Raw genomic sequence first — 23,264 nt, 5'->3', positions numbered from 1 at the left:
TTGTAAGGAAACGGTGTGTTTTTGAACTGCCCTGTAAAGATGAGTGCGCTGTACATCTGTCTCATAAAATGGTTCCTGTCTCCTTTCCCATCTGTCTCACTTTTTTTTTTTTTTGTCTTTCCTGTTGGGCATAGATGAGTTGTGAGGCTGAGCAGTAACCAATGTGCATTAATGTGAGACAAGAGGAAAAACAAGTATATTTGATAAGATAACTAAAAGGAAAAACTAGTTTTTATCTGTGTGGTTGTGGAGTCCTGATGGCCCACATGTCATCCAGATCTCAACCGTCAACATTTTTACCATTGCTGCATCACTGCCAGCACAAGTAGCTGCAGGAAAACTGCAATACACAAGGGCAAAAAGTTAAGGTGTGGTCAGAGCTCACAATATTGCTCCCTCAAATGTATGTCTTGTTTTTAAGGATGAAATCTTTTTAACTGTAAGTCATAATGTGAATTAATCCAAAAATGACCCTTTCAGATAGCAAAAGTGCTTTCTACTAGTGCAGACATGGAGGCAGTTGAAAAGAAATCACACTTCGCTTTCATGAATCTACGTGTCCGTCGTTGGGCAGGAAGCACCAGTCAGCAGCCGCTTCATCTAAAGTGTACTGAATGTGTGTGTGGGTTTGTCATTGAGGTCGCAGTTAGCACGAGATCTCCTCCCCCCACAGATGCTAAGTTGAATCAGGCCCATAGTGTATCAAGAAGCCCCCAAACTGGCATCTGCACTTCCCTAACTTGAAATAGGCTAACAGGATGACTCATCCTTTAATAACTAGCTGACTACAGTACATGTGAAAATACAGTTGCAAGTCATGTTTTCATGAAGTAAATTTTCATATTTTAAATGCCAGACATTTTATTTCAGAGGCCAGAGATGGGAACATGTTAGTTAAGCTTGAATCCTTGATGTGCACATCTTATATAGGTTGCAGTTTAAGTACAAATTCTTCAATTCAGTGTAAATATAAACTGCAGTTACTGTCGTTAGTGTCAAATTCAAATGTAAGAAAACAAAGTCAAGTGATTACCAAAAAAATATTTAAATGCAGTGTCAAACAAAACATGTCATTCAGTAAAATAGTATTTTTCATTACTTAAAAACAATGTTATTTTGCTGGCACGAAATTATCAACTCATTAAAGTCCAAAACTGGTTTTAAGTTACTCAAGACACAACCCAAAGAGTCAACGTCTCTTATGCAAGACTGCAATAAGCTATTACTTTTCTCAGTCAGTTCACTTTAAAATGTCAGAATAACAATGGGAAATAGCACATCAAACTGTGTCAGGACACAAGGTGATGTCTTCTGATGGTATTTCCTGTTAGGCGAAAAGTCCAAACCAAGAATATGTACAGTTTAGAATAATGTTAAAGATAGACAAAAAACAAAACCTCACATTTAAGAAGCGGGAACCAGCAAGTGGTAGTTTTTCTGTTGTTGTTCAGCTCTTATTTGTTTAAAGAAAAAAGAAAAAAAGAAAACACTAGCTTGAAGAAACTTGTTGTAATATACATGCAATATTTATACTGGTCTGTCTTTACAACAACAAGCCTGTATAATATAGATAGAAATAGAAAATGGCAACCAAAGTGATTGAAGGACAAAACAAAAGTCTTTTCAAAATATGGAATACTATCTTCAGTTGACCTGTCCTCTTTAAAGTTTAACATGGACACATGGCATTTAAGGGAAGCTAGTCCTACACAAAGTGCACCTCGAGTCATTGTAAATATTTGAAGCCTTTCCTCAGTATATTCCCTCCCCACACACAAACATGAGCCACAGCTGTGTGTGCTTCAGTCTGTGAGGTTGCTGCCGTCTGTCTGTCTGTCAGGTGGAGGCTCAGTGAGGCAGACACAAGCTGGAAACACAAGTCAAACACAAGTCAGGTGGGGATGGAGGCCAGAGGGCAAGAAGGCAGCAGGAGAGGGAATAGAAAGGCAGCAAGAAGGGGTCTGCAGAGGAAGAGAAGGGCTGAATTTCAGGCCAGATCAGGGCCGGTTTCCAAAATGTTTCTGTGAACTGACGGGCGCGTGATGAGCTGAGATCTCTGTTTTGGCCTCAGTTTATGTCACGTTGAATCTGCATCACATAGTTTTTGGACCTTTAGGAGAGTTGATGTCACGGCTGATGTCAAAGTGCTGCCAGGGGATTCACTTATTACTGCAGAGTCTGAAATGCTAGTTACATTTTAAAGCATGATGGTGGTGAAAGAATGTGTTTAGAACAGTTGTCTCAATTGGTGTTCATCATAATATTCTGTTATTTTAAACATTCATAGCTTGACATACTGGCCAACGTACAATGGAAAAAGTCCTCACATTCTGTAGAAAGTCACACTGCGAGGTTGCATTATATCTTAAAAATACATGTCTTGATTGATTCATATTTAGTACAAGAGTTGTGTATCTGGATCTGTTGCAAGAATATAAAGTTGTAGAAACATAACACCTGTTGTTTACATTTTAGGAATACTTTATATCTGCTTTTAAAGGCCTTTTTTGCAGCTGACATTTTGCACAGGTGTCACGTAAAATGAACACTAGCTCTGGTTTATTTATGTGACAGTGTGAGCTAGCTTGCACAGTACCAGAGCCCTGAAACGGGAGCAGCTATCTGGAATTCAGCATTATTCATTTATTAATAAATCTTCCATAGACTTTTACTTTTCCTTCTGTGACCCTCCAGAGTGCCTTCAGAAATAAAGGCCTATTCCAGTCCGGCCAGCTACAAACATGCATTGTTGTGAACCAGCCGTTATTGTTTGTGCCTCATTTCACTTTGAGCCACCTGGGGCCCCTCTTTGCAGCCATTTCCTGCCTGGCCTGGCGATACGATGGCCTGGGAACCGTGTTGCCTCCTCACTCTGGAACAGTTAACCAGAAGCTTTTCATTCCTGTCATACTTTGTGCTGCTGCTCTTCTCTTCTCTTCTCTGAACTAACTTGGGTGGGTGGACAGATGGATGCCTCATAGCTTCCCTCACTCATTTCCTTTGCTGATGGCTGTTGTTATGCTCTTGTCATTCCATGTAAATGTATTGGAACTCATTGAAGCAGGGTTGTTTCAGGCTTTGTTGCACATTGTTGTTGAGATCCAGTTGGTTTTCAGTTACTCAAGATTTTGAAGAATGTACAGTGAACTCCTTCAGTCAATGTGAAAACAACAAAATAACCAGAAGTAGAGATATTAGGTTTCACATATTGCATATACATAAAAAATAGACTGAATGCAAGCGAAATCTTTCAATTCTTTTTATAAACAGTTTCATTTTAATCCAACTTTATGCTTCGACTCCACTACATTTCAAAAGTAAATAAATAATTTTTACCACATTACATTGTTTTACAGCTGATGATTGCAGACATTTTGGAAATTAAGGGGTTTCATCCAAAACACCTTATCCTCTATAATTGTTTATTGCACCAAGTTTGCTTCTTATTATGCCATCAAAAACCTGCCTTTGAGTTCTTTATAAGTGAAAACCATCAGTCCAGTCAGATTAATCTAACCTATTTTGTACGGCTGGCCCAAATAGTGGTTTCTGGCCTCCGGATATTCGGGCCCTATTAAAGACGAATATCCGGATATTCGTTCCGCCCTGTAACGTCCGTCCGACCGGGGGGGAGGGAGGGGGGTGCGCACGGCGGCGCGGCGGAGACGGCCCGAATATTCGGATCCGTTAGTCTGATCTCCCGGGTCCACATTTTGCCCTCGTTTATTCTTTAGTTAAACTGAAGAATTCCCAAACACCGGTCTTCAGCATCTTGTCTTGTGTTTATGCAATGAAGTGAAGCGTGACGTCAGAGTCGGCAGCCACCCGGCCATTCGGGTGGTGTTTACAAACACGAATGGAGGAGCCGAAATGAGCCGAAGAACACGGCGGGATGAGCCGAAATGGGCCGAAGGATATTCGGATACCATAATTAATATCCGGATGGTGCCGTAGCGAACGAATATTCGGATATTCGGGTCCAGCCCTACTATTTTGCTGGAATCCAAATATTTTTTTATAAATGCAAAGCAATGACTAAATATGCATAACTGAAAGTACTTCTTTTAATTAAGCTGCATTGTATTGCAGGACTTTTTCTGGCAGAGGAGTGTTTTCACATTGCTGTATTGCTACCTTTACTGTCCTATAGGATCTGAGTACCTCTTCTACCAGTCAGTCCAGTGCACACACTCTCTCTCTTTCAGTCAGTCAAGTAACTGCTCGGGGAGTTTGTGTCCACGTCTGCAGTTCTGTCCTGTCTGATCCTGAAAGATAAAAGTGTTGGTCAGGTCGGCGTGCTCACTTTGCGGCCTTCAGTCACAGACTCATCTGCTTCTTGTGTGTCACCCACTCATACACAAAGATTATGTTCTTCTGACAGCTTGGTCTGGTTCAGTGTAGGAGGCGAACCCAGAATTATCTCAAGTCAGAATCCTTGTTATTTTTCTTAATGTGAGAGTTTCACCGTTGTGGTTTGGTGAGTTTGGAGCATTTCCCACAGAAACAAGGTAGAAGAGTTCCTTCAAGCTTGACTTTTGCTACGCTTTTCTACCAACCAGGTATGAATTGAATAGACATGGCATGGTGCCAGAAGTGAGCTTGTGACTGAAATGTCCATTTTTAAAAGTATAGAGTAAGACCGAAAAGTTCACGAGGACGAAAAATGTTTTCAAGATGCCCTTGAACGATGAACCTCATTACCAGCTGTGTTTTAGATCCGGGCAGAGCGTGCAGGCCTTTATTTATCTTTTCCCATGTAAATAAAGGCTTATATAAATGATCAGCTTCTCCTATTTTAAACTCTACTCAAGAATCCAGAGAGTCTTTGCGCTGGTTTCCTTCCAGGCACGATACCAGAATCCACACCCTCCCCCTCCAGTAATCTATCTGAATATTTCTACGAGCTGCGTTCAGCAAGCCGAATACCACAGGGAAGCATTAATGTCGCTTAACAAGCTCTGAGTTTACAGTGAGTAACAAACAAAGAGTAGCCACTGCCTCTTCCTTTTCTTGTCCTGAGTGCTGCAAACTACATTTATCAAACAGATGCTTCAGTCCAAAGTGACTTACAATAAGTGCATGGAGACACAGCAACAAGAGCTAGATATCATTTACAAATGGAAACTGAAAGACTGATAAAGAGCTGCAATGAAAATTTTGAACTGGAGCTTTTTCCTTCTCTCTCGCATCTCTCTAAATGTAATATGTCATCCACACAAGCTTACTTAATGCACAGCTTTTTCCATTTCTATAAATGTGTTGTTCCATAGGAAACTACAGCAGCCTAAAAGGTATTGTCAAGTTTTTGACTGTGGGTGTGCCTCTACCTGGCTTGCCATTAAATACATTTCCTTGTTTCGATGAAAGTTTTACTAACTGCATGTGTTAATGTTCTCTAATAAACTCACAATATGCAGCAGCTCAGCTCATGTCAGATTACTCCAGCTGTGCTGTCTGACACATTAAGCCTCATTTCTTTTTACCCCCCTTGAAACCTGCAGACACACACATTGCTCATCCCTTTATTGTGCAGTTCAGTCAGGTTTATAAGTCATCTACTGTGCATTCAGAGCCTGCCTCCACCTCTCAGTTCAGTGGTTGGGTTGCGTTCAGCTGAGCTCTGCTCGGCTCTCAGGCTGCCTGTGTTCGGTGACATCAGCCTTCAAGTATGCAGTCCTTCGTGGCTGAGCCAGATGAGATCGAGTAGCCCCATTCATCTCAAGGTGCTGTCTGCTTCCCTTCTCTACAGCTTTTAGCACTCCTTTTCAGCACAGATCGGTTAAACAAGCCAGATCAAAGGTGAAAATGCTTACAACCCGATAGTTTTGTCTGCCAGTCTTTGGTTTGTTGTCTATCGGAAATCTTTTCACTTTCAGTTCCAGGATGCTCTCCTCTAAATCCACATTGATTACAAAGTGGTTGTGCACGGCCTCTGTACCAATTTACAGTTACGGTGGTGATTGGATATCATTTTTGGCCTTGCTTGCAGGTTTTGGCGGTGCTGCTTGTACAGTTCTAAGTGTTTGTATTGGGATGATGATGATGTAGTGGCTAAATTAACATAAGTGGTTAGATATCATTTATTCACATTGCTTGTACTACTGTGTCTGTGAAAACCCACTAGTGCTGAAGCAATAGAAAGGAGTAGTTTTGAAGTGTTGATTTATTTTTGTGAAGAGCAGCTAAACTTACATCTTGCAACTTTATAAGTAACTTTTACTCCTAGCTGATGACATATATTTTCCATACAGCATCCATAATAAATGGTTGAATGACATACTTTCCCTGGTTGCGTCTTTTAAAGTACCACTTTTCCCTGTGTAGAAAGGTCTTAAGTTCCTCATGCTTATGAAGGATTATTCTTGAAGCTCATCCTCCAGCAGCCCCTGATTACCCAACTCATAATGTGGTAGAGGGGTTTTACATCTACAGAATGAACAGAGGGTCTTTGATGTTTATTTGCAGAAGAATGTGAGTGCTCCGGTGCCTGTACCATCCAGCTCTTCCTACTCCTGACTAATGTGTTCGTCATGTGTTTTCCTCACATGCACCAGACTTCTAATGGTTTGTTTTGTTTTGTGTCTTTCAGAATGAAGAGAAGCGTAACCTAAGTTTGGGCGGCCATGTTGGATTTGACAGCCTCCCTGACCAATTGGTCAGTAAATCAGTCACGCAGGGCTTTTGCTTCAACATCCTGTGTGTAGGTGAGTAATAAACACTGTTCGTGTAATGACAAAATGTGATGTATGTTGTGTGCAGCCATTCGCACAAACGCAATGCTGTAAGTACTCAACATTTCTCCAGAGTCCCTTTCCCCCAATCTCTACTTGATTTACTTCCCTCTAAACAACATGTTTAGCTGTAAAAATAGCGGCATCATGTTGTTTTCCTTGACATGAGAGAAATACACGGGCCTCTCTGTTGCGTTCCTGCAATAAAAACCCGTGTCTGAAAGCTGATGAATTGCTCCCCGGTGACTGTGTAATTTAACTCTCTCTCTCCCTCTCTTTCTCCACGTCTCGTTCCTCTCTGCCTCCATCCATTCACAGGGGAGACCGGCATCGGAAAATCAACATTAATGAACACGCTCTTTAACACCATGTTCGAGAACGAAGAGGCGAGCCATTACCAGAACGGCGTGTATCTGCGGCCGCGAACGTACGACCTGCAAGAAAGCAACGTCCACCTCAAACTGACGATTGTAGACACTGTTGGCTTCGGTGATCAGATCAACAAGGAGGATAGGTGAGGACTGGCAAACGATAATTAATGATATTACAACAGTGATGTGACTAAAGCGCTGAAAGTTTTTGGTAACAATGGTGTTGGGTGATTTACTGCTGTCTAGAGCCTTTGGGTAAAAGATGATTACGTTTGTTGAAGATTATTGGATGTATAGGTTGCAAATAAATTTAATAATTACTCTCATTCAGCGTGAAGCAAGTCCTAGTTACAGGTTCATCATACAATAAAGCAAAGAAAAGAATATATCTAAACAAGACTCAACCATGTTTACCTCATTTTAAGCCTGACTCCTTTACCTTTCCTGACCTGCTAATCACCAGAACGATGCTTACTGAGATCAAATCAAGACAAGTAACGGCATGATTCTTGGCAGTGGTGGCATTTACCGCATCATGACTGTTTTGAAATATTCTGGCTTATAGTACCTAATGTATTGCCCCATGAGTTCATTTCTCTTCATCTGATTCTTGGAGCACACGTGTGAAAAACATACTTCTTTGAGTTTTCCATGTGACTCATCTCTGCTGTCACAACAGCATTTCCTGTTAATTTCTGTCCAAACCCTGCTTTCTGTTTGCAAAGAGACAATACAATAGTTTTACTGAAATGTTGCCTTGGGATACAAATGAGAGAAACAGACAGAAACTAGAATCACTCCAGACTTCTGTACATTTTTCTTGTCTCCGTGGGATGGAAATAGCACGAGGTGGGAGAGATATAAAGAGGAAGTTGCTGATTTTTTTATTTATTTTTTTAACATTCAGCTGCGGTATGAAGTGTACTTGTTGTGGCCTAGCCAGCAAGCTGCACTCTCACGCCCTTTGATAGCAGCTTTCTGTGTAGGCCGTACAAACCAGCGTGCTAAAGGACAGACCCTGCAGCGGACTGTAAATGCACACTGAGAGAGCTTCAAAAGGTCAGAGTTGGTGCATTCCACAGAGAAGATTGAAGATAGATGTGAAAGGAGAGGACAGATGACTGTAAACATGGTCCTGGCTGAGGAATAAGATACATTTTTGACTTATGTTTCACTCTGAGCTGTAAAATCTCAGTAATGTGGGACATCCTAGTGCTGAGAAGTAGACAAGATAGTGTAATACTCATGTTAACCGACCGATTTGGTAAAGATCTGTGTGTTATATGGGAACAGTTGACAAGACTGAAGCCCTCAACTTGAATTTAACCTGATAAAGTCTGCTTTTGTTGCCATAGTTTGCCATCTGTACTGGCACACAGTGTCACAAAATCTGTCCATATATCTCTGAAGCTGTGTATTTTCAGCTCATCTTGTTTAAGAGTCGTAGAGTTTCTTCTCACTTCTAAAGGCAAAAGCAAATATTGACGCTTTTACTCTTAAACATGAGGATGTGGGTTACATTTCAGGCACTTTGAGGCTCTGTGAGCTAAATGGTCTGCACTTACAAAGCATTTCTCTACCTCAGCAGTGCTCCAAGCACTTTACAATGGTTCTCATTTACACACTTACACACCACTGACAGAAGCAGCTTCTATTTTGGTGTCTTGCCCTAGGACAATCAGAGGGTCTGGGGGTCGAAACAGGGAACCTTCGATTGGCTGACAACCTCCCCTACTGCCTGAGCCCCAGCTGCCTGGGGAGCAAATATACAGAGGGTTTGGGGTCTGTGTGACTGAATATGGGTTCAAGATGTATCAGACTTTTGACACTATTTGCAGTTGCTTGTAAACATGTTTGCTTGTGAATCTCTCTAGCAACATGACAGAAATAATGCAGTTTGTCTGGGAACTACAGCAATGTCTGTTCAATGCTGGCAGAATTGTGGATGGCAGACAAATTTACCGAATGTCTCAAACACATATGATCACAAACAAATTATCATAATTGCAGAGATTCATCGTCTGAAAATGACTAGTGGTTTCATGATATCCAAACTATGACTGTGGGGCTTTTATCTGTGGTGAATGATGAACCAGTTAAAAGCGACCTTCATTTCTGGCAGCAGATGCACTTTATTAAGAATGTTCCTGGCTTCTATTGGTCTTGTTGTTGTAATTTAAATGAGTTAAAGCTGCAGGCTAAAATATACTACTTGGCATGAATGTGACATAAAGCATATTTGAATTGTCGCATAACCTACCTAATCAAATTAGTGACTGTTTAGGTGTTAAAAGAAATTAACAATATCTTTGACAGACCAAAAATAAGGCCATTTTAATAAAGGTTTGTTTTTAACATGTATTGACATTTATGATGTAACAGCTGTGATAAAGTCACAATTTGGTAGTAAAACATTTACAGTCTCATTGTTTGACATTAACACTAGAACTACAGGTATGTTAGAGGGAAATTAAATGGAATGCCGTGTTGCTTTTGTGTCGTAATTGAAAAAATAATTATCTATCTAATTTATAAGGGTGGATAATCTTTTTCAGTGCAGCAACCCTGGTATGTCACTGATAGGTGAATTTTAATAGATGTTTGTTATAGGTTCTGATAACTCTGCCAAATATACTCCAAGAAAATGAGTGGCACTGTTTATAAATGTATCTGCTGCTTTCCTAGAGTACTGGTCTCCTTTTTTCATGCCGGTGATGCACAGCGATGTGTTTCACCGGCGACACTCTGGGCTCCCACGGCACAGCTCTGTGAGACAAGACAGAATGTTTTGCAGCCACTGTGATCAGCTTCTACCAGACTTCCATAAGCTGAACAACTCAAGACCGAGATCTTGGCTTTGAATCAGATCACACAGTTACAGAAAACATAAGCAGCTCAGTTTATTTCCCCAGCGTCAAGTCCATGTTTCCTTTTAGATTCATTACCAATGCATGAATAAGAAGACAAATATTTTGCTTTTACCACAGACATAAATCCTCACAGTTTCCCTTTTTCTCTCTCCACAGTTACAAGCCCATTGTTGACTACATTGACACTCAGTTTGAAAACTATCTCCAGGAAGAGCTGAAGATCAAGCGCTCGCTGTTTAACTACCACGACACCCGGATCCACATCTGTCTTTATTTCATCGCCCCGACAGGACACTCCCTGAAGTCCCTGGACCTCGTCACAATGAAAAAACTGGACAGCAAGGTACACAAAAGTGACAGACACACCTCCGTATGTATGTTTTGACTTTCCCCTGTGGCAAAACGCACACACTCCTGGTCCTTTCCCATTGTTTGAATAATAGTGGTTGCTGTAATCTGACCTCCCTTTGACTGTGACTGGTGTGAATTTCACTGAGACTTCGAGATCCCTGATCTGTCTGCCAGGGCGTGGGCTCTCTGTCTCCCAAACCTGTTAAGGTAAAAGAAAAATGTTCTGGTGAACAAGGAAGTTTCCTTCTCATTGTGTCGGATTTCAAGAAGAGTTCACACGGCAATCTTTGGGGTCATGCTTGTACTTTAGCAGCCCTCTATGAACATTTTCTTACCTAAAAGCTAACATATTACATAGTGCAAGTGCAAAATATTAGATTTTCTGTGTAAAGAAAGCAAACCAATGCCATTATTCAATTTCTTATATGTAAAAAGACAGTTAAATCAAATTATTTAGTCTTGAAATACATCCTCATCATTTCCATGTGAGTTCCAGTTTGACATATTTGTAGTTTACATGTTTACAGGTCAACACACAGCTTCATACCAGTCAATAGTCACACTCAAACACACATTGATTTGTGGGTTTTTCATTGCGCTTGTGTGAGTATTGCGACACAGATTATTGGCTGGTTGATGTGTGTTTTGCCATGCATCCGATAAGTGCAGCCCACTGCGGATACAATTACTGGTGTTGCCTCACTTAGATAACTGGTTGAAAAAAATCTCATCACAGCAGCACTTGGAGCGTGGAAAAAGGAGTATAACTTGTAGTGGGAAAGTCAGAAAGAACCAGCAAATCAACTTTTAGGTCAAAGTTAGAGCCGTGTTGTATTTACAATTTTACTATTTATATATAAGTAGATAATGAGTGAATTTTTGTGATTTATGTTGCTGCTTATGCCTCTGACCAGTTCCAGTTCTTTCTAATACAAAGAAATATATAGTTGATTATTTTAAGCAAAGGATTTTGAAATGTTTTAGAGTAGTAACACAAACAATATGCCAGTTTTTCATAATAAATCATGGTTTCATGGGAATTTCAGGAAAGGAGGAGATCCTTGAAACATTTTAAAGCATATATTCACAAAGCCCAGAGGAGAAAGAATGACAGAAAGAGGCAGTTAAAATCCCGATGCAAAGATTTGTGTCTTCTACTCTGTATGAGCTTGTTTAACCTCAGGGGCAACGAGAGAAAAAGACGCTCGGGATTTTATTGACTATTATATGCTGGGAAAGTATGAAATATTTTGTGGTCAGCAAACATCCACATTTCATTCCATCTTTGGCTTTGACATCTGTAAGCACCTAGCATGAGAAACCTGCATGTGGATGACAAAAAGCTGTTGTGTGTTTTTGTGTGTGCACATTTGTATGATTTTACAAGTCACAGCATTAAAAGGTTCACTATCCACATTTTGTTACATCATTCAGTCTGACCTAAAGCGTTTCAACCTGAGGGGTTTTATTTACAGCCTCCACAGTATTTCAGTCTATATAAAGCTATTGATAGCACTGCTGTAAAAATGACAAAGTGTCGGCTACAGCCCTGTTTGTTTCCATTGATGCAATGATCATACATCCAGAAGAAAGCAGATGGTCAGCTTGTGACCGAAGCCTGCTGACTTACCTCTGCCAGCTATCAACGCATGGCTGCACATTTCTGCCAAATGTCTCCTGATACTATTCAGAAGAATGACTGCTCAGGCAAATGTCACTCTTAAGGGGCAGTTAATAGTTTTATGAGAAGAAAAAATAATACACTGTGACTCTAAACTCGATTTTCCAGGTCTTACACGTGCATACATTTGATTTCATATATTACGGAAATAACAAAAAAACATTGTGTTTTGCTCAAATATTTTGGTTGCTGTTTAATTACCTCTTTTCAATGCTTCAATTTTTCACAATTTTCGCCATCTGTTATGGTTAATGATTCCCACAAGGAAACCAGAATGCTGTTTTGACCTTAGAGGAAACCTACACAAGCGTCAGAAAGGATAGAGATCCAAATTCAGGACTTTTCTTGCTGTGAGACGAAGGCGCTGACCACTGAGCCTCTGTGCTGTCTTTACCAGCCAACAGAGCGATCAAACCCTGGCACGCTATGTTTGCCAACTGTCTTCCTGACACCGTCCAAACCACCACAGCAAACGCAGCCAAGTCTCTGTACCCCTGCTTTAAACCAACACATGGTAACTTACCTGAGCTAAATATAGTATCTCTATAGCTTCACATGAACCACATCAAAGCTGTTCACATGAGATGAATGTTTGGTATCTTGTAGCAGCTACCGCACTACACTCCCAGCAATATGAGTGAAAGAAAAGCAGCTTACCACAGCTAAACCTCCCTGCAGTTTTATGAGGCCCTTTCTTGTCTCTTGTGAACCTCCAGTGTGCCTACCAGGGACATTTTAGTTACTCACAAGCGTCTTTCAGTTCCTCAGCATCGGAAAGTGCTTCAAGTGTAAAATAACAGCAATGTTGGCAGACACTTTTATTGATAATGATTTACAGTGTTGTGAGTGCAACAATGGACTAGCCTGAGTGGGTGGTCATGGTGAGTAGCACTCTGACCTCAGTGGCTCCGTCCCAGCAATCATTCCACAATGTGCAATATGACCGCTGTTATATCTGAAAGCCAGCCAGTGATGAGTGACCACAGCGTGGCTGCGACGCTGTTTTGTTTTACAGAGCAAATGGGCTTTATGCAGTGGTCTCCTTCTAGACAGTCTCTCAGACAGTATTGGCAGCAGTTGTAAACCGAAAAAGAATCGGCATCTCGTAGTTTTCTCTGTTATTTCTCATTTCTGGGCCATCTATGTCTGCAGGGTTACCACAGAAATTACCTGACAAAGGCCCAGCCAATTTACAGATAAATTAGCGCTTTCACAATTAGTTATTTTCAATTCAATGAGTCATTTCATTGTACTGTCTATTTTTCAACTAACTGATTCCATCTGGTCTTTCAAATGCCAAAAATAATTAAAAATGAACGCCATAAGTTTCCAGACACCAAAGTGGCAGCTTCAGTTTTTTTTGTTTAATCTCATTTTCAGTCTAAAACCAAAATGTATGCAAATACACAGCTGAGAACATCAGCCAATATTCACATTTGAAAGGGAAAAATGAAAAATGATTATCAAATTGATGGTGATTAATTTATGTCAATCAATTATTCAACTTATTGTTTTGTACTGTAATTGTCAAACAAGTGTTACATTCAGTTTCACATTTCACTGAGACTCATTTAATGGGAGCTAAAATTCCATCCACAGTTGCATTTTTGCTTTCTGTGCAGTTCTAGTGTTGTTAGAAAGTAGTATTGTGAATATCAAGCTTTATCTGGAAACCAAAGATAAATGAACAGAGCTGTCTTTTCTGCCAGATCGCCCTGTCACAGGAAAAAGTAGGGAAACGGACCAGAAACAGCTTTTCCCTCAGTCTGTAGATTTTGCTGTCAAGCCTAGACAATGGTGTTTTTCTTGTAAATGGGTACAAATCACCCCTCCCTGCACATGATGGTTGAAGGCCCAGCAGAGGGAATGTGGCTTCTGGTGGACGAAGGCAGGAAAGGAGATAAGTCTGAAAGAGGCTTACTTTGTTTTAAATCAAGACTTGCTTTTTTTGAATGGGAGGAAATTATTACCCTTTAATTATCAGATATTTGGATGTAGATTATTCAGTTTGCTGTGGCCATTTGGCAAATAAAGATTGATATTTCCTGCTAACCTTTAAAATGTCCCACAATTTGCGCTACAATCAGTCTTGTCATTTGAGTGATTGGTGTTTTCCTACTTACTCCCTTTCTGTTTCTGGGTTAGATTGTTTGGCCAGTTTGCTACAGATCGGAGATTTTCAAAGTGAAGTTGAGTTGAAGGGACACACGGAGGGGACAGTTACATGTCGATGTTCCATAACAATGGGGGGTTAGTTGTTCCATTTGGCCTACTTAACAACACGACTAACATATGGAGCCGCTTTAAAACCCGTGCTGCCTGATTACTGCAGTTTGCTGACGTTATGCATGTGTTTTTAGATTTAATGTGACTTTGCACTCTCCAAGGATGTCATTATCCATAAATGACCGTAAACCAGCTTAGAAATCAGAGAAAAAAAGACTGTAGAAATTGCCAGAGAATCATCATATTTTTAACTTTTCATTAGTCTCAGTAATCCAGTTACTGCTGTGGGCACATCCCTGTTACCACTGCGTTGGTGGATATTCTAGCAGTTACTTTGGTATACTTTTAATGGTGGCAATTAATCAGCAAATATAGGTTGAAAAAGCTAAGTAACTGACAGCATAGCACCATTGTACTTCTTTGTTTACATTCCCCAAAGTCTCCACATTATGGGAACGTTCATTCTGAAAATTTAGTTGAGCAGCTAATTGTTCCCCGCAGTACTCTATAAATATTTAGAGGCTCAGCGTGGTTTTTATGTCCACTGAACACATTCACATATATATTTGTCCTAAGATTAAAGCATACAGTGCCACAAATATCAAATTGTTTTTTTTCCAGTGATTATCTTACATGTGAACTGCTTTAATGTGGCTGCAGCTGGTGTTCCTAGTTGTTCAGAACAAACACCAAGAACTATTTGGGACTGCTCTTTGGTCAGCTGGGAAAACCCAGTTGTGGGAAGTGAACAAATATGACTGTCCCCTCCTTCCTCAATGACCATTAAGTTCCATCTGCTTCAGTGGCCATACAAGGCTGCTGGATAGTGATTAGTGAACATGGTTTCTTAAATAAGGGTTAAAGCATGATAGTGGCTGCCCTGCTGCAAATTAATGATCCAGTAAAGTATGATGAGGTTGTAATTTGACTCCTAACAAGCTCTGGCTTTTTGCTCAGAGGCACACTGTGGAATTGATGATTGAAACTGTGGGAGTCCACCCCATCTTCCCAGTTGGTGATTTGGGTAATGCAGTCGTACGGAGGAATGTAGATAAACGGTGTTTATTTCTGCACATATGCTGGTGATTGTAAATGGAGCTTAGTTTGTTTTCATAATCGCTCTTTGTTTATTGTATCTGTTGGGATTGAGCTTAATCAGCGTTCAGTTTTCCTTTGTATTGTCTTGTATGCTTGCACAGCCATTTATAACTTCAGTGTGTTTAATCAAGCTTTTTTACAGTGTTTGTTCGTGAAGTGCTAATAAAAAGAAGTCAAGTGAGCAGTCTGTAACTCACTAGAAACATTTGATAGATTCCCTTAGCATCTTCCTATCTTACTCCTTTGAGCTCAACAGATACATTTTGTTCTGTCAGAAATGATCATCATTAGGCAAGAAGATGCATGTCAGACTGGACGTTACGTAATGCACAACACAAGCAGCTTTCAGTACAAGAATGCATCAGCATTTTTGGCAAACTCAACCGTAAAACCGAGAACACTGCGATGCTCCACATATTTAACCCCACTACTTGAATTTTTTCTCACCCTCTCCTTAGGTCAACATAATTCCCATCATTGCCAAAGCGGACACAATCTCCAAGAGCGAGCTCCATAAATTCAAAATAAAGATTATGAGTGAGCTGGTGAGCAACGGCGTCCAGATCTATCAGTTTCCCACAGATGATGAAGCTGTGAGCGAGATCAATGCCTCCATGAACGTAAGTTACTAGTATTCTCATTCACTTATGGTAGATGCTAACGTGTGCCTAAACTGGTGTTGGTGTTGACGTGTTGAGGGGGAAAAAAGGCTGTGTCAGACCTTTGACTCTTATTTTAGTGTTGCAGGGTTAAACATCTGCGTGCCTGTTGACTGTGCATTTTTAGCACCATGTGTTCACATCTGGTAACAGCACCATATGATGATGTTTGCTGTTAACACATGCTGAAAAGTAATGCTTTTTTCATGTAGACACTTTGCAATCCCACAAATCTAGGACTGTTTACTTGAAAAAATATAAAAATTTGCAGATACTAGATTTGCAGATGTAGTTCATAGATCCATTAAATATAGTTTTACGCTTAACATGTCCCATTACTTCTTATCTTATAAGAAATGTCTGAACTTGATGACAACACACTTTTTTCTTTGACAGGCTTTGTCACTTTGTTTATACATTTTCCTTTTGTCAAAACACAGTTCATTAGTAGTTTACAAATTCTGCCACAACATACTAAGAATAAGCTGTGTGCTGCAATATAAATAAACATAAACTAGTGACTGTTGTGCAGGCACAAATGCATTTTCCTCTTAAAATGTTATTACCGATGATATATTCAGTGTTCAGACACACACCCACACATGTAAAAATGCCCAAGTGGTAAATTCTCTTTGGATAAATAAGATTGCATTTGGTTCTCTGAGGCACTGTCCTTGTACAGTATCCCGATCTATTCATAGTTGGTTACATCAGCGCCCACACTCACCAGCTTGTTCCTCTGTGCTGCAACCAGCCAGCTGGTTTCAACTCACCATCTCATTTTTGAGGTAGCGTGTTGGGCAATGTTTCCCCTATGATGCCCAACTGTTGGTCTTAACGAGGCGTAGGAGCTCTGAGAGCAATAATAAAGTGTGTGTGTGTTTAATCACTTAAATAAAATAGGCCTCTCAGCCCCAACTGAGCCACATGTTAAACTTAAAACAGACCTCTGGTGTAGCTCGTATATAAACATGGTTACTCTCCACTCTGGTGTGGTCTGGTTGTGAAAGATAAGAGTCTGCAAACAAATTGAAACAAGTTTGAATTGTTACTCTTTTTTTTTATTTTTTTTATTAAGTTCGACACAACAAGCTAGTGAAATTTCACTTGTAAAACCGTTACTGCGCTGTGACGTATATTGGCATGAAGTAAACAGGAAAACAACTCTCTAAGAAAATGTAATCTAATGGATGGAGAAAGCCAGGAATGAGGCCCCTGGTTATGGCTCTGATTACAACTGACCCTCTTGCACTTTTTAACGCTCTAACCACTTTTTCTGTGCAGGCTCATCTGCCGTTTGCCGTGGTTGGGAGCGTGGAAGAGGTCAAAGTGGGGAACAAAACAGTGAGGGCCAGACAGTACCCCTGGGGTGTTGTGCAAGGTGAGAACGGTTCACAATAAAGTCAATCACGATGTGTCTGTTTGTGTTTCACAAGCCAACATTCCCTTAAGGGGACGGTTGTGGTTTACCTCCAATCTCGAGGTTGATAGAAGAGTGATAAGTCAAAGAGTGAAAGTGCATTATTATCATAGCGCAATTTCATTAACAAATCTCACAAGTTAGTTGGCAAATCTTGGAAAAAATATATTTCAGCTAGAGAAAAAGAGTCGATATGAGTTCATTCCATTGTGTGGCATTTAATTATCACTCTACCACCTCTTTCTAGTCACTAACTCTAAAGAAACTGTTAAGTGATGACTTCTCTTGTCTGTCATGAAGCAACAAAGAAGTCTTGAAGCATACTTTCCTGTGGTTGTGCCACTAGGAAGTGACACGTTTGACAGCTTAACACCTTTAGCAAGTTAAAAATAGTTTTTAATGCTAACTAGTTTCTGACGTCCTGAGAGGTGACAATGCTGACTACTTCATATGTACGCTGACTGTTTGATGTGAGATGTTTGCACTTAAATACTTCTCAGACAGTCAAGGCGCAGTGTCAGTGCTTGACCTGTCTTTATATTGCCATTGTATGGGTTTGCATTCACAGTGGTTTCTTTCTTTTTTCTGAAAGTGGATATGGTTGTGTTTCAGTGTTCATGTGGATGTCCTGCCAAACTGAGAGGCATCTGAAGCAGCCAAAAACTACAGCTACAGTAATGATGTATTGCAAAGACAATTAGTCTGCAACTACTTAGATTTTTTTTTTACTGAAATGTCATACTTGCCAAGTTTTCCATTATATGTACCATCATAAATGAACTATCTTTGTCAGACAAAACACATCATTACATTCATCAATAAGTAAAAGCAATATATCACTTGTTGTAATGGACAGGCCTGTTGTTTGGAGGATACTTTACTCAACAGTGTCTGTCAGTATCCCTGATGAAAGATGTTTCCTGCTCATGGCAGAGTGACGAGTGCATCCGACAGTTTGCTTGTTTATTTATACCCGCCCTGTTAATGCAGCGTGCAGTCCGCAGATGAAAGCGGGGCTTCATGCAGAGTGACACTGAAATGAAGGACGAGTGAGTAAAGATCGTTTTGCAGAGCTGCCAGTGTTTGTCAGAATGTACTTATGATATGTATATTGTTATTGTTGCCCTCTCTTTATGCACTGTATATTTCAATGTGTGCACAGCATGCTCATATTGATGTAAGTTGGCCTGCATGCATCGCCCATGGAGATGTCACCTCTTGTGTTGTGCGAGGTTTCTTGGGAATTTTGTTTCCCACAGATCATTCCTCTGTGGTTGTCAATGACGGTAAACAGTTTAATTTAATAATGTCACACAGGGCTGTGCTGTGAGAATATTACTAGTCACATGGGAGTTATCCTGTCAGAGAGCTCCCTTTCTCTCTCTCTCTCCCCCACCCTCCCACCCTTCATTCTTTCCTCCCTCCATCCCTCCCTTCTTCCTTCCTCTTCGGTTTACTTCTCTCTTGCTCGCACTCTCTTCCTTTCCTCTCTCTGTTATCCACTGACCACTCTCATTACCCAACCCTCAGAGGACGCTCTTTGGTTATTTATAAAGCCCGCTGTGTGCGTGTCTCCTGGGGGATAGATTCCTCTGGACTCCATCAGTCACTATGATGCTACAGTCCTGTCTCGTAAAAGACAGATTAGTGCCGTCCAGAAAAAAAAAAGTTATCTCGGCTTTCCTCTGAGCACGTCTTTGGGTTTTTCCCCACATCGTAACAAATGTTTCTCCAATGTTATCAATCTCCACCAGCAGTTAACAGGTGGCTACTGAGAAAGAGTTTAGATATGAAAGCTCCTAAATTCTGTTAAATGTTAAGAATACACAGGTGTCACAAAAACAGGTATAAAACCATGAGTAGAAAATAGGTAAAAAAGACATTTGTCTACTTCAAACTAAATTAATGTGTGGTAAAAATGTGTCATTATATTGCTTTCTATAGTCACCCATTGGTGGAAGTGCATAAAGAGATAATAATGCTGTCTATTATCCTTATATCTGTTCATATTTGCATTCTACTGTGCAATAAATACTTTATCAAATATTTATATTAGAGCCCAATCAGTACTGATTTTTTTCCAGCAACATATTTTACAAACTAATTAACAGTTAAAGTGAAAACACCTCCTGACTCCGCACCAACGTCTGCTGAGATTGTTATGTGCTCTGCTGCATGTGCTGCAGACAGTGTTGAAGAAAATAAGTGAGCCGGAGTCCATTCTGCTGGGCAAGGTGTGTAATGACACAAATTCTAAATTAGGAAGAAAAAAAGAATCCGATACTGAAAAATATATGAAAAGCCAATACTGGCTCTTAATATCAGCATCTAATCTGTTTATAAATGCTGAATAGGGTTGCGCCAGAGGATAAGTAGAAAATGTAGCTTACTCTACATTTATAATTTTTCTCAAATTGTGAAGCATTGTTTACTCCAGTCATGTAGGTAAACTTAGAGTAAAGCAGAGCCATCTCTAAAATTCTGATTAGGCTGCCTTATTATTTATAGTAAACAGCTAATGGTATGCTGTAGTGGGAAATATCATGTAAGATCCAAAAGTACATATGTTTCTGTTTTTGTTGTTCTTCTGTTTCGTTGTTTTGTGCTTCTAATTATCTTATCTATCATCTGTCTCTGGCTCACAACAGAAGTGTGGACTGATGAGATCTGATGAAGAAAACTACTCCCCTCTTTAGACAGGCCTGTTTCCACACTAATGGTGCATCTGTCACATAACACACTTTGTTACAGTATCTGAAGACGGATTCAGAGGAGGACAGAAGTCTCTGTGTTGTACAAAAGTTGCTGACTGAAAGGAGGGTCTCTGTCAGTGGAAACAGTTTGTGGTTGCCAGATGTCATATAGATGGGTTATGGTAACCTCTTGAGGAGTCATGAGAAATTTCCATTGACTTGAAGAAAGACAGAGGAAGGACTGTCTCCTGACAAAAGGAGTAATTGAAGAGGGGCTCAGTGTGTCTGTGTTTATCTTCACTCTGGATCTTGTTGCTCTGTTATCTGTGACCTCCAGACATCTGTGACATGTAGCAGACCCCTGGTGTTTGTTCCGCTGTGCACGCATGTTGCAGTAGGTGCTTGTATGTGAACATGAATGTCAGGCAGCACTGACTTTGCATTTTATTCTCAGTTGTTTTCATTTTGGGAGGTAAATTTAGGCTGGTTCTTGTGGTTAGAAAAAAGCTTTGTACTTGAATATGTGTAGACATTGTATCTGAGCAATTTTTTCAACTGTATCAAAACATCAATTTGTTGTGTTAGTTTTTTGCTTTTTTAGTCAGTTACTGTTACTAACGCAATTGTATTTTATTCAGTTATGTCATAACATCTTGACATAATTTCACTGAGAGCAGCTAAATGATGCTAATGAGAACCCATCTGTCATCCGTGCGTCCTCTGTAGTTATAGGATGGATGAATATGTCCTCAGCAGCTTTATGCGCGAGTAAAAGTCAAGGGCAGGCAGAGAATAAACCACGACCCTTGGAGACACTCCATCATCCACACAATGTACAAGGGCAAAGAAAGTAAATTAGAGAGTAAAAAGTTTTAGGACAGGGGTGTCAAGATCCGTTCCTGGAGGGCCACTATCCTGCATGTTTTAGATGTTTCCCTCTTCCAACACACCTGATTCAAATGATCAGGCTCGTTATCAGGCGTCTGCTGAGCTTGATGATAAGCTTATCATTTGAATCAGGTGTGTTGGAAGAGGGGAACATCTAAAACATGCAGGATAGTGGCCCTCCAGGAACGGATCTTGACACCCCTGTTTTAGGAGTTCATGCTCCGAAGGTCTGTATAGATTAAAATAGACCAACCACAGAAATGGTAAAAGTCTGAATTGCGAAATAATGTGAAATACTCATTTTTTATTCCATATTTTCTGTGCATTTTGCTAAAATCTTACACAAAACTACCAGATTTAGTAACACTATATACAACATAGCTTTACAGTGACTGTTTTTTTGTGTTTTATGTAGTTGTATTTGTAAAGTACGCCTTAGCCTTATCAAAAATACAGAAGCAGATGCTCAGCTTGAGGATAAATGGATCATTTTGATGTTCAGTGAGTCAACATGCTATTTGCGATTTCTATATTAATTTATGTTTGATAACTGTAGATTTATTTGCAGCCATGTCTCTGTTCTCCTCTGCTTGTGTGTTTCTGTTTTCATGTGAGTGCTCTTGTCTGTCTGTCAGTAGAGCTCTGTGCTCAGATGTCTTGAGGGCTCAATGCTGCAGTCAGTCAGAGAATTGGCCTTCATTCAGCCCTCAGCGGGGGTCCAGTACAGAGAGACTATTAGATGCCAAATGAACAGGCAATTTCAGTAGCCTGGATGCAGCCCCAAAGATCTGTTGGTTTCTTTTTTTTAAACTCCTGTTCTTCCACTAATGATGCGTGTGGTTAACCACCAGATTTGAGAAAAAAATACGAGTTGCTGATTCATACAGCTGCATTACCACTACTGTTTTACATTTTTTAAAATTCATTTTGGGTAAAGAAGGGCAAGTTAGTGATTATTCATTTGTGTTTTTGTTCCAGTCTAATAAGGGGACAGGCTTATGTTTTGTTTTGTTTTTGTCTTTTGGCTCATATGTTTGAGTCCTCCAAACACTGTCACTATTGTGTTGCGTTTTTGTTGTGCGACGCTGGTTCGCTATCATGCCCTGCAGGCTGCTTTCCCATTATTTTCCATCACGAAGAGCTAAAGGCTGCGCTAATTGGGCCTTTTGAATGTCACTGTTGTTGTCTTTACATTCTCAAAGCTCACAGCTTGTGGTGGTATTTAAACACAACATACATTCCATGACCTACAGCTGCTATGCTGGGATTCATGCCTGAGAGGCCACGTGCCTTCGCTCTGCACGTGGCCTTGGCCAGCACACACACCAGATGTGGGACAACTGAAGTCATCTTTAGAGCATCTACCTGAGTATTGCCAACAGGTTGATGACATTAACTTGCAGCACGTCTGTCTTACTGAGTCAATCTTTTATAGTGTCTTTGTGGTTTTGCAGTTTTTCCAACATTAGTCGACCAGTGTGTCAAGTTATGCTCTGGACCGCAGCTGCTCTTTGTGGTGCCTCAGATGGTTATAACTTTACAAGTTTGGCTGTAATTTTAAAATAGTCGGTGATAGAGCAAGAAGCAATTAGCAGTTTTCCAAGTTTCCATTTCGACTCTGAAGGTATTATCGAGGAAAATGAAGGAGTGATATTTTTTTTCCTGATGAGGACACTGTTAAATATAAACCTGCAGAAACAATCCTGGCTACACACGTTTCGAAAAGTCCTAAAAAGCAGCATTTAGTTTCCTTAAAAAAACAACAAAAAAGACATGAGAAGGTATTTAATATGTTCTCTTGCCTGCCATAAGCGGTAATGTTATTTCTAAGTATTTATTTTTTGGATTATTGTTGGGCTTTTAGTCCTTCTTTGTGGAGTTTCACTTGGCAACAGCAAACCTGTGGTAAGAAAAGGCTTAAATGGATGTATTGCTTTTTATTGGTTGGTTTGGATCATGAAACAAGTATTACGTTTTATATGTGCTATTGAAAAGGTCCTAAAAAGTCTTCAATTTAACTTTGTGGACACTATGACTATTTGCTATTTGTGCATTAAGGTATCATTTTCCATTTTTTAAAATCCAGCATAGAAACAGATTAATTGGTTCAGCCTTTCTTTACCGACCTTAGCTCTGACGTTGAGTTGAACAGGGGAAAAAAAGAACATTTTCTGGTGATGGACTAAAGTGACCTACCAGTAGAGGCTTCAAGAGAATGAGAATGACGCCCAGGGCAAACCCTCCCACCCACCCGCTGTCAGTCTGTCAGGCAGGAA

The 23,264-nt window shown here is 40.2% G+C and overlaps 1 protein-coding gene across 3 annotated transcripts in view; it reads left to right on the top strand.

Annotated features, from left to right (window-relative positions):
* Positions 1-23,264, top strand: part of septin8a (septin 8a) — a 41,434-nt gene that overhangs the window by 3,915 nt on the left and 14,255 nt on the right. For all 3 annotated transcript variants that reach the window (XM_022197507.2, XM_022197508.2, XM_022197509.2), the window contains exons 2-6: positions 6,590-6,704; positions 7,050-7,245; positions 10,129-10,315; positions 15,787-15,948; positions 17,272-17,368. In XM_022197507.2, coding sequence (XP_022053199.1) covers positions 6,590-6,704; positions 7,050-7,245; positions 10,129-10,315; positions 15,787-15,948; positions 17,272-17,368 — 757 coding nt within the window. The remainder of the gene's footprint in view (positions 1-6,589; positions 6,705-7,049; positions 7,246-10,128; positions 10,316-15,786; positions 15,949-17,271; positions 17,369-23,264) is intronic.

Source organism: Acanthochromis polyacanthus, chromosome 17 (assembly GCF_021347895.1).
Source record: "Acanthochromis polyacanthus isolate Apoly-LR-REF ecotype Palm Island chromosome 17, KAUST_Apoly_ChrSc, whole genome shotgun sequence".
In the NCBI taxonomy this organism is placed as follows: Eukaryota; Metazoa; Chordata; class Actinopteri; family Pomacentridae; genus Acanthochromis; species Acanthochromis polyacanthus.
The sequence above is the reverse complement of the archived record's forward strand: the minus strand, read 5'-3'. Positions and strand labels throughout refer to the sequence as shown.